The 12,710-nt window shown below is 35.3% G+C and overlaps 1 protein-coding gene across 7 annotated transcripts in view; it reads left to right on the top strand.

The window, feature by feature from the left end:
• The window catches only part of FXR1 (FMR1 autosomal homolog 1), a 57,647-nt gene that overhangs the window by 34,790 nt on the left and 10,147 nt on the right, over nucleotides 1–12,710 (top strand). For 5 of the 7 annotated variants that reach the window (XM_089910809.1, XM_089910808.1, XM_022571417.3 and 2 more), the window contains 3 exons: nucleotides 2,307–2,416; nucleotides 7,221–7,307; nucleotides 8,494–8,701. In XM_089910809.1, the coding sequence (XP_089766935.1) occupies nucleotides 2,307–2,416; nucleotides 7,221–7,307; nucleotides 8,494–8,701 (405 nt within the window). The remainder of the gene's footprint in view (nucleotides 1–2,306; nucleotides 2,417–7,220; nucleotides 7,308–8,493; nucleotides 8,702–12,710) is intronic. The other 2 variants (XM_022571441.3, XM_022571426.3) reach the window with 1 other exon arrangement.

Below are 12,710 nucleotides of genomic sequence, written 5' to 3'. Positions count from 1 at the left end.
AAGATTTCTTCACTTGTAAAAATGATTTGGAGGTGAGTGTGTCCAAGGGAGTCAGGGTTCTTTCCAGCCCAACAATTCTATAGACGATAGCCTTGGTCTTGTAGAATTTGTGGTAGTGTTAATTTTAAGTAAAAATTCCTGATACTTCAGAAATAAGGAAATTGGATGTATTTGTAGCTCTCAGATTTTTCTCTTTATTCATTTATCTGTGCAGTGATGTGAGTACCTGTCATGTCTCTTTTTTTCCTCCACCCTGGCTTGGTTGGCTTTGGTGATTTGGGTTATTTGTTTACTATTTAGAAAATAAATATTAGCAACTATTATGCGTTGGTGAAATACTCAGAAGTAAGGACTTCAGTTGGTTGGTGTGTATAATAGTAGTACTACATCTTCCTCCAAAATGTTTTCTGGTTGAAGCAGTGTTTTGAAAAATAGTACCTTCTTAGTCCAAGTGAAAGAGAAAAAAAAGAGGACTGAGACATAAATGGGAATGAGGACTACTTGGTAGGTAAGTTTCAGAGAGGATTTCCGCACATATTCAGGTTCCAAGGGTTCTAGACTTGTTGACCATTCCCACCCTTCCCAAATCAAAAGTATTACATGAACATTGATTTGAAAATTAATTGAAACTTTTCACCTCCTGGAAGCCTTCCTTAATCACTTCTCTACTCTGTCCCTTCAGCATTTATGCTCAGTGCTCAAATTATACTACAGGTCTGCTTCAGTTTGTCAATATGCTTTGGAATTTAAACTGTGGAAATGATCAGTTAAAATACTGAAGGTCTCTGGTGGGACTAAATAAAACTTGCAGGTAGGTCCTTGCCACAGACCCCAGAAGGGTGATGGATATTCACTCACCACTGGTATAGTTCACAAGAAGGAAGGGGTAAAGATTTGGGGGAGGGGGTATGATATATCAATCTGATTTTTGTTTTTTTCGAAAAGATATTTGCTTATTTTTAGCAGGGTCAAGGATGGAGTTGCTGCTTGAGCTTCACTGTGTTAACATGAAGGTTGCTTTTATATGCTGCTGCTAGGGCTGTTCAGAGAAGACATACATCATGTGACTTCCCTGTCCTACTCCTTTGTTTTTTCTTTTTACCTGTTCAATTGCTGGTGCTTTTAAATTTAGGGTTATTGGGCAAGGAGGTTTGAAAATCCTATAATAATGTCTGCTGTATTGACTGGCTTATTGTTGCCATTGTTTCCTTATTTATCTCCTTCCCCCCTTATTTATTCTTTATTGAGAACTGTTCTCTCAAGCATGCAATAGGAGAAACTTACATTTTAACCTCTTTCAACCAAAATTAATTTATTGTGGAAATAGATTGCTGATATAGTATAAAATTTTAATTAATTGAGGATTTGGACTTAACAAATAAGATGTTGCTGTTAACTTAGGATACATCTATTCCATATACTGGTAGTTACTTGAACATTTACTTCTGTTACCAGGTAACACTACCCAGTATTGTTTTGTTACTTTATGGGTGTATGTTAGCTTTATAAAAAGTGAGTTCCTAAGGGGAAGAGCATCTTCGTGTCCTCCTTTTAGTTTCTCCTCTAATTATTGGATACTCAGTAACTGCTATGTGACAGACTTACAAGTTAAGTGTGGAGAAGGTAAATAATTTGAATTTATGTCATTTTACAGTATTTCGTATCTAGGAAGACAGCAAACCATATACATGTTGTATGTAGTTGTACACCTCTGCAGTACTTTAAAAACTTACAGGTGTAAAATGTAATACTTGTTAAATGTCAACATTTTATTTTGGTGAAGAGAATATTCATTTTAAAAGAATCTTGAAGTCACAGGTGTCTTTTGAACAAGTAGGAACTTAAAAGCCAGATTGATGACTTTGTTAGTTGTTTGAATAATAATATATGTAATATGTCATAAATGTAAACAAATTGATGTGATTAATGCCAAAATAAAAGTTTTCTTTTTGCCTTCATTTATATATCCAAGTTTTTGAAATAAATGGATTGGACTTGATATTTTAAAAATAGAAAAATGATATAGAACATATTAAAAAATACTTAGACATTGAAAATGGCTTACATTGTGAGTGGCACTGTCAATCTCAGTTAACAGTAGTTGCCTTGGGCGTACCGAAGTGAAGGTTTCATACCAAGGATAAAGTTCCTCAGTGGTCTTTAGGGTGAGTTAATTGAGAGTAAGAAGATGAAGTTTTGCTTGGTTTTTATAATTTGATAGTAAGTCAAATTATTTGGGCTGGTGTTGAAATGATAAGCAGTGTTGGTTTTTAACTTACCATTATATATGTTTTCTCTTATTAAAGGAAAAGTAATTGGGAAGAATGGCAAAGTTATTCAAGAAATAGTAGACAAATCTGGTGTGGTTCGGGTGAGAATTGAAGGAGACAATGAAAATAAACTACCTAGAGAAGATGTAAGTATTTAAAACATAATTTGCCTGTGTCGTGCGTCTCCCTCCCCCCCCCCCCGCCGCCCATTCTTTTTCTGGTTGACTTACAGTACTATTTTTTATATTTTGAAAATTGTTTTAGGAAAGTTATATCCAGTGAACTGCTTATGCTCTGCAGCAGATTTTTCTTTTTTAAAAAGTTCTGTTCCTTACAATGTTGCTTAACACACTTAGAAGACAAGTCATCTTTCAGTTGTTGGTCTTGGGCTCTTGGTTGGTTTCTCAGTATGTCAGTAAAAAAGCCAGTTCTGGGGGTAAAAAAAAAAAAAGACTGATAATCCTAACAGTTCTTCTTTTTGAACTTAGAGTGTAAAGAGTTTGATATTCTAAACAAAACAGTCGGCTGTGAAGGAATTCTTGATACATAACACTTCCTTGAACTTTTTTTTTTAGAATTTGTAAGCCCTAACCATTTCTTATTTGAAATCTTTAAGCTTTATGTTGCTAGTAATTCTGATACCAACTTTCTGAAATTTCTTTTTCAGTCTTTTTCTTACATGTTGATGTCTTGTCCACAGTGCTGTATTTTTCCTTCTCATCCACCACTGTAAGCATCTCTCACCTTTGTGGCTCCAGTGGTCAACTCTGTATAAGTTCCATGTCTGAACATAAGGCAAGGATTTTCCCCCAAATTATCTCCCAGAAAGCAGTACATTCACACCTTCCTCAGTTTTGCATGATAACTAGAGAGTTTGTTTGCCTATCGGGCAGAGTAAGTTTTTTTTTTTAAAAATAAATAAATAAAGAGACACACACAGAGAAAATTGTAGATTTTGGCTCAGATAAATAGCCTCACAGCTGGTATTTGATGTTGTAAAGATGCCTATGAAAGATACCATTTTCTTTATTCCTTTTAATTAGTTAGAATGTGGAGGTAAAATACACACTTAAAAACAAATGAGAGAAAAGAAATGTCTTACTATTATACAAATGAGTACTTGTGGGTTGATTTCATCCTACACTGCTTCAAAAACTGCTGTGAACCTCAAGTAATTTTAACTTATTCTTAAGCAAACACCATGCCCCAAATGGGGGGGAAACCCCATTTTTCATTGAATTTAAGATGATTAAAATTGAGGGTGTCATACTGTTATAATTGGCACTGTCCCCATTTATACTTACTATATAAAATAATGGTGATCCATTTGGCATACAACCACTGCCTAAAATTGATCTGAAGATCAAGGTGTTTACTGGGCAGGGTCATTAATGACTCAATTATAAATTTCTTAGCTTGATACTAATATCTAGTCTTCCCTTAGCTTGACTTAGTCCCAGTTGCTTTCCAATATTTACCATCTTGTTGCAAGCTAATTCTTCTAGGCCCTCCTTCATAAATTAAGAAGTTATTGTACTTTCCTTTAGTTTTGGTCATTGTTACCTCCATTTGTGTGCCAGAGTTAAGAAATTTAAATGCTAAAAGATACCAAGCACATTATGTAAATTACGAAGCAAGTTGGGATATACAAGATAGGAAAGGGAGGGCACACTGTGCCTTTCTATAAAAGAAACATGCTGCTCACGTTTAATCTGGTTGCTGTGTAGGAATGCATGTATTATGTGTTGCTGTTTCTTCCAATATTTTAAAGAAAAGCTGGAAACCTAAACAGTACACAAAATTTTTCAATTTTCCAAACATTGCATGTGAAAACAAATCTGAAGGTTGATATTGGCTTATTTGGGGCCACCATTTCACAATTTAAGCTGTCTAGGGGCATTCCCTGGCGGTCCAGTGTTTAGGACTCTGCACTTTCACTGCTGTGGGCCTGGGTTCGATCCCTCATTGGGGAACTAAGATCTCGCAAGCTGTGTGTCGTGGCCAGAAAGAAAGAAAGAAAAAAAGCTGTCTAAATCCCCTGGAGACTCAGTTTATAACTTGTTTACTCTGAAGTCTTCGGTGACTCACCTCTAGCCCAATATGACCTTTCCACCTGTATACCGTAGCTTTTATTGTCTATATAATTGTGTATTTAATGATTTTCTTGAAGTCTTGTATTTTGTTTTCTGGTTTATCTTATGTCTCCAAGCCAGGTTATGGAGCTCCTTGAAGTCAAGAAATCAAATCTGAATTCTCATATTCTCCCTTCTTCCCTAGCATAATGAACTATATAGAGTAGGCACCTGGTAAATATTTAAAGTCAGTTAATTAAGGTTTTTTAAGATTAGATTTGAGTTTTTAATTGTAAAAGAAACACGGTTTATGTAAAGGTTAGAACAGCACAGAAAGGTATGGTGTAAAAAATAAATTATATTATGTCCTGTCCATGTCTTTCTCTTTCCATCATGTCTAATAGATGTTAGACTTGTCAGGTTGCCTTTTTGTGTCTTCTGCTCTTAAAAATAATGTTGCAGCAAAGGTCCCTTGTGACTGAAGAGTAAATTCCTGGAAATGCATTTGTTAGATCAAAGGCTATATGGCATTTAAATTTTTAAATCTTGTTAGTTTTCCCACACATTCCTCCACCAGTATAGAAAATGTCTGTATTCCACATATTTGCCAGTACTGAGTTTTATCACAGTTTAATTAGTGCCATTCCAGAAGATGTACATATTATCTTTCCATTTGCTTGAAAGACATTTTCTATAAACAGATTGTCCTTTGCATATTTTTTGTCATTTTTTATTACTGAAGTGTGTAAGCTTTTGCATTTTGAGTAAGTTAGTCTTTTTATGTATGTGGCAAATATTTTTGCCTTCTGACTTCTGCAGTTTTGTGTCATGTTTGGCAGGTCATAGATTGTTCAGAAGTGCATTTCTAGTTTTTTCCCTCCAGTTTTTTTTTTTTTTTTTTTTTTTTTTTGGTGTAATGTTATCAGGAGCAGGATCAGCGTTATTTTTTTCTGAGTGCTAGTTTATCTCAGTGTCACCTGTTAACTATAAATAATCAGTTTAAAAAATATTTTTAAATCTAGAAATTTCACTGAAATAACTTAGATGTAAGCTCATATATTCAGTAATAATCATTTACTCTTTACTCCAGTTTTTTTGTTTTAATGGGTTATAATACCTATTAAAATAGTTGGTAAAATACGTGCAGTTAAGGATGCCTTTTTACTGCTCCTTTTCTTTGGAGGTAACTATTGGTTACTATCTCCAGTTGGGGGTCAAGGCATTCTATTTCTCTTAATCCTTGCAGATCAGCTGTTTGGAAAGACTTTACCGTTTTTATCTACTTGTAAAATTCTATTTATTTTTAATATTGACTTTAAATGACAATAATATTCTTATGAATTCCCCTAAATTTCCACATCTGGGATGGCATAATTCACATTCTACCTAATATTCCTGTGCTTTTAAAGTTCATATCACTAATGCTGTACAATGAGATTATTACAGGAAGGTTTATTATCTTTTCTGAGATTGTGATTACCTTTAGAACAGGGACTTTATTTATCCTATTCCTTAGCGTATATTCTGGCAGTTAACACGTGGATGTTGTTTGGAATTAAGTAACTGGATATGAAATTGGCTGGGAGCAAATTGTTTTCTCAGCTGTAGAATTGGGATATTTCTTAAAGTGAATTTTTAATGAACATTAAATAATGAATGTAAATAATATAGTCCCAGAAATACAGTATGTGATTAAAACTTTTTAGATCTCTTTTTTTCCCCTCCCCTGTGTCTTTTATTCACTTTATATCCTCTGTTTTCTGCATGTGAATTTTTGAGGACACTGTCAAGACTTTCTCACTTCCTAATAAGCTTAAGTTAGAGTCCCTTGTTTCATGCCTTCCTAGTTGTAATTACTTCCTTATAGTCACTCGCTTTAAGCTCCATGATAGCTGTGGTCTGTACTGTAGCCTTACCACCTGCCCTGGTCCATTTCTTCTTTTTGATCTCCCATACTAAAATTCAATTAAATTTTTAAAAAATTATTTTGGGGCTTCCCTGGTGGCGCAGTGGTTGGGAGTCCGCCTGCCGATGCAGGGGACACGGGTTCGTGCCCCGGTCCGGGAAGATCCCACACACGGCGGAGCGGCTGGGCCCCGTGAGCCATGGCAGCTGAGCCTGCGCGTCCGGAGCCTGTGCTCCGCAACGGGAGAGGCCACAACAGTGAGAGGCCCGCATACCACCAAAAAAAAAAAAAAAAAAAAAAATTTTGAAAATAAGTCACATAGTAGTTTCTTACATAGAATAAAAAGTTAAGCCACACTTAATTCCATATTTAGAATCCAAAGTTAAGCCAGTTTGTTTAGATAACTGTTAGGAACTATTCTGTAAAATCAAGAAAATGAGGAAAGAACTCTGTGATTGGGTGAGTTTACTTAGGATCTGTTCATTGCCCTTAGCCAGTAGGAAGCTGGAAGTTTACTTCTATAAAGGAAAAGAAAATTATCATCTTATTCTCCTCCTCACTTTTTTAAACCTTCCTCTTTTGAAATTCAGCTAAGTAAACCAGGTCTGGGTTAATCCTTTCATTTGTTTTAATAACTGGTGACTACTTGCCCATATCAGTAATTTCTTTACATTGCGTAAATATTGAGAGTCTGTAGATGATGCTTCTATTAATGATCACGAAGTACTCCTTCCATTACACACATGTTGGAAGTTTTGCTATCTGAGCACATAATATAGGGATAACCTGGCTAATGGGTTTTATTACGTTTTTAAGGAAAGCACTACTAAAGTGATATATCTAGTCTGAAAATTCATGCCAGTTTGATGGAAAATTTCTTTAAAAGTTGGTTTATATACTTAAAAGATTAGATTGAATTAGAAATTAGAAAACATAAATATTAAATACTGAGGATGTTGTGTTTTCTTACAGGGGATGGTTCCATTTGTATTTGTTGGCACTAAAGAAAGCATTGGAAATGTGCAAGTTCTTTTAGAGTATCATATTGCTTATCTAAAGGTTTGTATAGTATTCATATCATGTTGCTCCACACGTTAAACTTTAATTTTATATTTGTAATAAATTTTAAGTCTTTAAATATTTTTGTTAATTCAGCTTCGTATTTGCCCTTTCTTTCTGCGTGAGAATGTTAAAAGTCCTTTGCTGTAGTAAAATGATTGGCCTCGTGTACATTTTTTCTCTTTCCCTCTGTACTTTACATTTCTTTCCGTACTGTTTAAGACATGGTCACTCTTGTGTTTGATGCAGATAGGACACAGAACCAGGAATGAAGGTGGGCTTTCTTGGTAACTGATATTCTCTGAATCACGTGTACTACCCCCATAGATATCAGTTGATAATTCTTAACCATTTTTTTAAATATAGTCTGTCTGGGTTGATGAATAAAGAGAAAAGGTTTTAGAAAAGAAATTCCCTATAAGTTGGAATTGTCATTTTCTACTCTTCTTATTCCTGCTGTTTTTTTCTTGTTTATAGTATCTCAACTGCTCGGTCTCTAGTTATGTTTTCCTTTTAGTCACTCATATTGTTGGCTGCTGTGTTAATATTTTGAAAGCACCCCTGATAATGTCATTCCTTTTTTTAAAACTCATCTTTCCAATACTCTGCCTTTTAGCCAAGAGCTTTCTCTAGACACCTTACCTTCACATCCTGTAATGACCTCATTCTCTGAATGACCAAGTCTGCCAGTTCATCTAGGTCACAACTCAAGTGTCATTATTTTGATAGGAAAGTAGGTTATTAATAGTACCAGTCATAAATGGTACCTTACCTCATTTAGCAGAGTTTTTACTCCTGGAAGGCTAGATCTGGTAATTTTATGTAATTATTAGCTGTTTAAATAGGTTATTTCAGCACTTGTCTGTTGAACATCCCCTAGGTTATTCTAATGCTTGTGTGTAAACATTCCCTTGAAGGAGAAGAGTCATTGTCTTTTTATTTTGCATACCTGTAGCACTTAGCATGGTTGGCACATGATGCTAAGGCATTTGTAGATGCTTGGTGAATTGAAGTAGCAAATGACCTTGTAAATTGTGTTCACTAGGAATACAGTTACACTTTGCTGAATAACTGCCCAAGATCACAAGCTTCTTTAATTCGTAGGACTGGAGTATAGCTCAAGCTCTGGGCTTTAAGAAGACAAAAAAAACCATGTAAGATTTATCCTTTTTTGTTTTGGTTATAGGAAGTAGAACAGCTAAGAATGGAACGCCTGCAGATTGATGAACAGCTACGACAGATTGGTATGGGTTTCAGACCTTCTTCCACCAGAGGGCCTGAAAAAGAGAAAGGATATGCCACTGATGAAAGTACCGTCTCTTCTGTACAAGGTTCTAGGTCTTATAGTGGAAGAGGCAGAGGTCGTCGGGGCCCTAATTACACCTCCGGTTATGGTAAAAAAAAAATTTTTTTTTTTGGTAGTGGTTTCAGTGATCCAATACATTTTGCTTATTATTGTTTTTGGGCTTTTTTTAGGATTTATTTTTTATTTCATTTTATTTATTCATTCATTCATTTATTTTATTTATGGCTGCGTTGGGTCTTCATTGCTGTGCGTGGGCTTTTTTCTAGTTGCAGCGAGCGGGGGCTGCTCTTCGTTGCGGTGCGCAGGCTTCTCATTGCGGTGGCTTCTCTTGTTGCGGAGCGTGGGCTTCAGTAGTTGTGGCGCACGGGCTCAGTACTTGTGGCTTGTGGGCTCTAGAGCGCAGCAGGCTCAGTAGTTTTGGTGCGTGGGGTTAGTTGCTCCGTGGCATGTGGGGTCTTCCCGGACCAGGGCTCGTACCTGTGTCCCTGCATTGGCAGGCGGATTCTTGACCACTGTGCCACCAGGGAAGTCCTGCTTATTATTGTTTAGTTCATCACTTTATCTTGGCTTTGAGGGCAGGAAATAGTTCTGAGGTACATGTTTTAATAGTGACAGCATGCTTTTTATATTAATGACAGTAAAAGGTTTATAGTGTTCAAGTAAAAGGTTTGTGTGTAATGAAATGAAACATGTTTTTGTTAAGTTTATAGCTCATGATCATGTTTGTTCTAAATATTTAGAATAAATATATATGCAACTTGTTTTCTCAGGTATTTTCTCTGTACAATTATATACATTTTCCAATAAAAACCTAGTGATGGTGGTGATATTACTAGGATTTATCTTTTGCCTACCCTCTAGGAAAAGTAAAAATGAAAAAATACACTAATCACTGTGCCACGATTACATATAGCAAATCTGTACTGGTTTTTAAAATATACTATATTGGTTCATTTGGCAGTTTTGAATATTAGTATCTCACATCTGGAATTATTTTGTGAAATACAGCATTTCAATAATATGAGAGCTTTAAAAGTTAGAACCTAGTTGACATTTTATAAGTGAACATTTTTCTAAAATGTGCTTCACTGAGAGGATGGGGCTTAACCTATATAGGAAGGGACCAGTGGATGGTGATTGTCAGCAATTCTCTAATCCTAAATTTCTCAGTTTGTCTTCAGCTTTGGAGTTGTTCCATTTTTCTGCATTTGGACTTGGATCTTAGCAGTGACCTGATTTTTTTCTTCCCTTCTCTCTTTCCTTCTCTCTTCTCTTCTCTCTTCTCTACTCCCCTATGCTCATCCTGACTGCTTTGGGAAAAAATTTCATAAGCCTTTTCCAGAATAGAAGGCATTTAGGGAAAACAAATACACGAAAGCTTTACAGTGTGCAGATTCCACTTCCACATTTCATGTTTGACCAAAGGATCGTCTGATGATGCCAGAGTTATATTAGATTTGTACTGTTTTTCATTTGTTGTAGAGTTGGATGGTCAAGTTTCCCTTCCCCTTTTTTCATTATTTTAAAGTTAACCCTATATTGAAGCCTGAAAAGAAGAATTCCAGTTACTGTGTTCAGTATGTGAAGGACTGAGAATTGAGAACTATTAAAATCCTGAAAGCACATTTAATACAAAAGACAATCAGTAGTTAAATAGAAATTAAGTACATATTGAATGATTTTAGAGGTACAAATTACTAGTACAAATAATCAGATTTGGTTTTTTGGTTGATGAATTCATTGAACAATTTTATAAGCCTCTGGGAAGTCCACTTATTGATGAGAGGTCACTCTTTGGCAAAATGCTTTTGTTGACAGAAATAAATTTAAATGAGAATGGTAGAGGAATATCATTTGGATTGAAGAAAGCTATGCAGATTGTTCAGTAGATGGCACTCTTACCTCTGAATCTTTGCCAACTAGTAACATTGTATTTCTTGAAATAGCTGTTGGACTTAAAGTGGGCTCCAGAGAAATAAAAATTATTTGAATTTGGTTGTAGATGTTCTTGTCCACTTAATAGCAGAAGGTTTTTTAGGTGGTGAATATATATATATGTATAAGCTGTATAAGAATTTAACATCTCTGAAGTTATATGTGTTACAATGGATGATGTCTTACAACTTTAATTGGCAGCATTTTCTTTAAATGGCACACAAAATATGACTTAATGTTGGATTTGATAAAATGTGGGGCTTTAGCTGTTAATATTAAGTTCAGCATACGTGTTCATTTAAAAGGATGTGAACAGGGGCTTCCCTGGTGGCACAGTGGTTAAGAGTCCGCCTGCAGATGCAGGGGACACGGGTTCGTGCCCCGGTCCGGGAAGATCCCACATGCCACAGAGCGGCTAGGCCCGTGAGCCATGACCGCTGAGCCTGTGCATCCGGAGCCTGTGCTCCACAACAGGAGAGGCCACAACAGTGAGAGGCCCGCTTACCGCAAAAAAAAAAAGAAAAAAAGCTATAGTTTAAAAGGATGTGAACCATCTTCATAAGGTGATTTTAGAAGTTTTAGGGGAAAATATGAGTTAAAATTCTGTTAAAAACAGGTCTTTTTATTTGTTGGAGCCATTACAAATGAACTGGTTTCATGGATCACTTATAAAGCCTCCCCCCACCCTGACTTTTTGGATTCATGAACTTATATTTTACAGAATTGAGATTGGAATGATTTTAACAGTATTTTTCTGTTGATTATGCAACAAATCATAATTTCAGAGGCTTTTACAATACTATTATCTTATAGTTCTATAGGTCAGAAATCTGACATGAGTGTCATTGGGCTAAAATCTAAGTGTTGGCATGTCTGTATTTCCTTTTGGAGGCTCTAGGGAAAAATTTGTTCCTTTGACACTTCCAGCTTATAGAGACAATCTCTGTTCCTTGGCTTATTGACCACTTCCTCCGTCTGATAAAGCCAGTAATTACAGAGAGTCCTTATGCTATCATCTCTGGTTCTCTGTAGTTGAGAATGGTTCTCTACTTTTTAAAGATCCATGTGATTAATTTGGCCTTACCTGGATGATCTAGGATAATCCTCCCACCTCAATATCCTTAACCTTAATTACATCTGCAGAGTTCCTTATGCCATCTCAGAAATGTTTAATATGAAGGAAGTGGAACACTAGCCAGTTCATTAGCTTTTTTTTTTTGACCTTAATAGCTGTCTTTATCTACTGAAATCTATTTATGATTTAGACGCCCTCTTTGAGTATCTTGAGTATTAGATTTAGGTTAAACCTAAGAAAATTTTTTTGCTTATGATACTGAGTTAAATACTACACTGTATTTCTAAAGATAATTTGAAAGGAACTTCTGTTAAAAAATGAGATACTCATCTAACTTCAAATTTTGGTAATGTTTTCAGGCAGGATATATAGCTTTGTAAATAAATCCCAAAGTTCTGATACATTCCAAGGGTTTTTTTGATTGTTTTGTTTTGTTTTTTTAGCTACTCATGAAATGATAAACTACCCTTATTCCACCAGACCATGACATCAGTTAACAAAGTTCTTTTTTGTCATTTGGAAAAATAAGTGTTTTAATTCATTCTCTACTATGAGACTCATTTCTTAACAAAGACTCGAATGTCAGTACTAGAAGCTTGCTATATTTTTCTTAAAATATATGTCTAACGTATCCATTCTTATATAATGACTAGCTACATCTATATTTAATGGCATATGGAGAAAAAAAGATGATAGAAGACTTATCTTTAAAGGGGAAAGGAAGTTGGTAGGCTTGTTTTTAAACTTTACATTTTAATCCCTGTACTTTAGTACATAGCATTTTGTGTATCTGAAGAGCTCTTGTGTTTTGCTTTTATCATTAAATGACTATGGAGTTAATATAGTGTATTTCTAGTTTATCTTTCTTATTTGGGAGTTCAGCATAGGAACTTCAAAATCATGCAGCAAATTCACATCTCAAGAGAAAATTGATATGCATGTTGCTAGGCTTCTGGGGGCATTTAGAGATACAAGACAGAGCTCTCCCCTTTATTATATTGTAGACCAAGTGGGAAGTAAATCCACACTGGAGAAAATAGAAAACAACACATGACAATACTTCATGATAGATACACATTAATTTTAA

The sequence above is a fragment of the Delphinapterus leucas genome, chromosome 4, assembly GCF_059928025.1.
Source record: "Delphinapterus leucas isolate spDelLeu-1000000601 "Yukka" chromosome 4, BTC_Dleu_Yukka2, whole genome shotgun sequence".
Lineage (NCBI taxonomy): Eukaryota > Metazoa > Chordata > Mammalia > Artiodactyla > Monodontidae > Delphinapterus > Delphinapterus leucas.
This window is presented reverse-complemented; position numbering and strand designations above follow the sequence as displayed.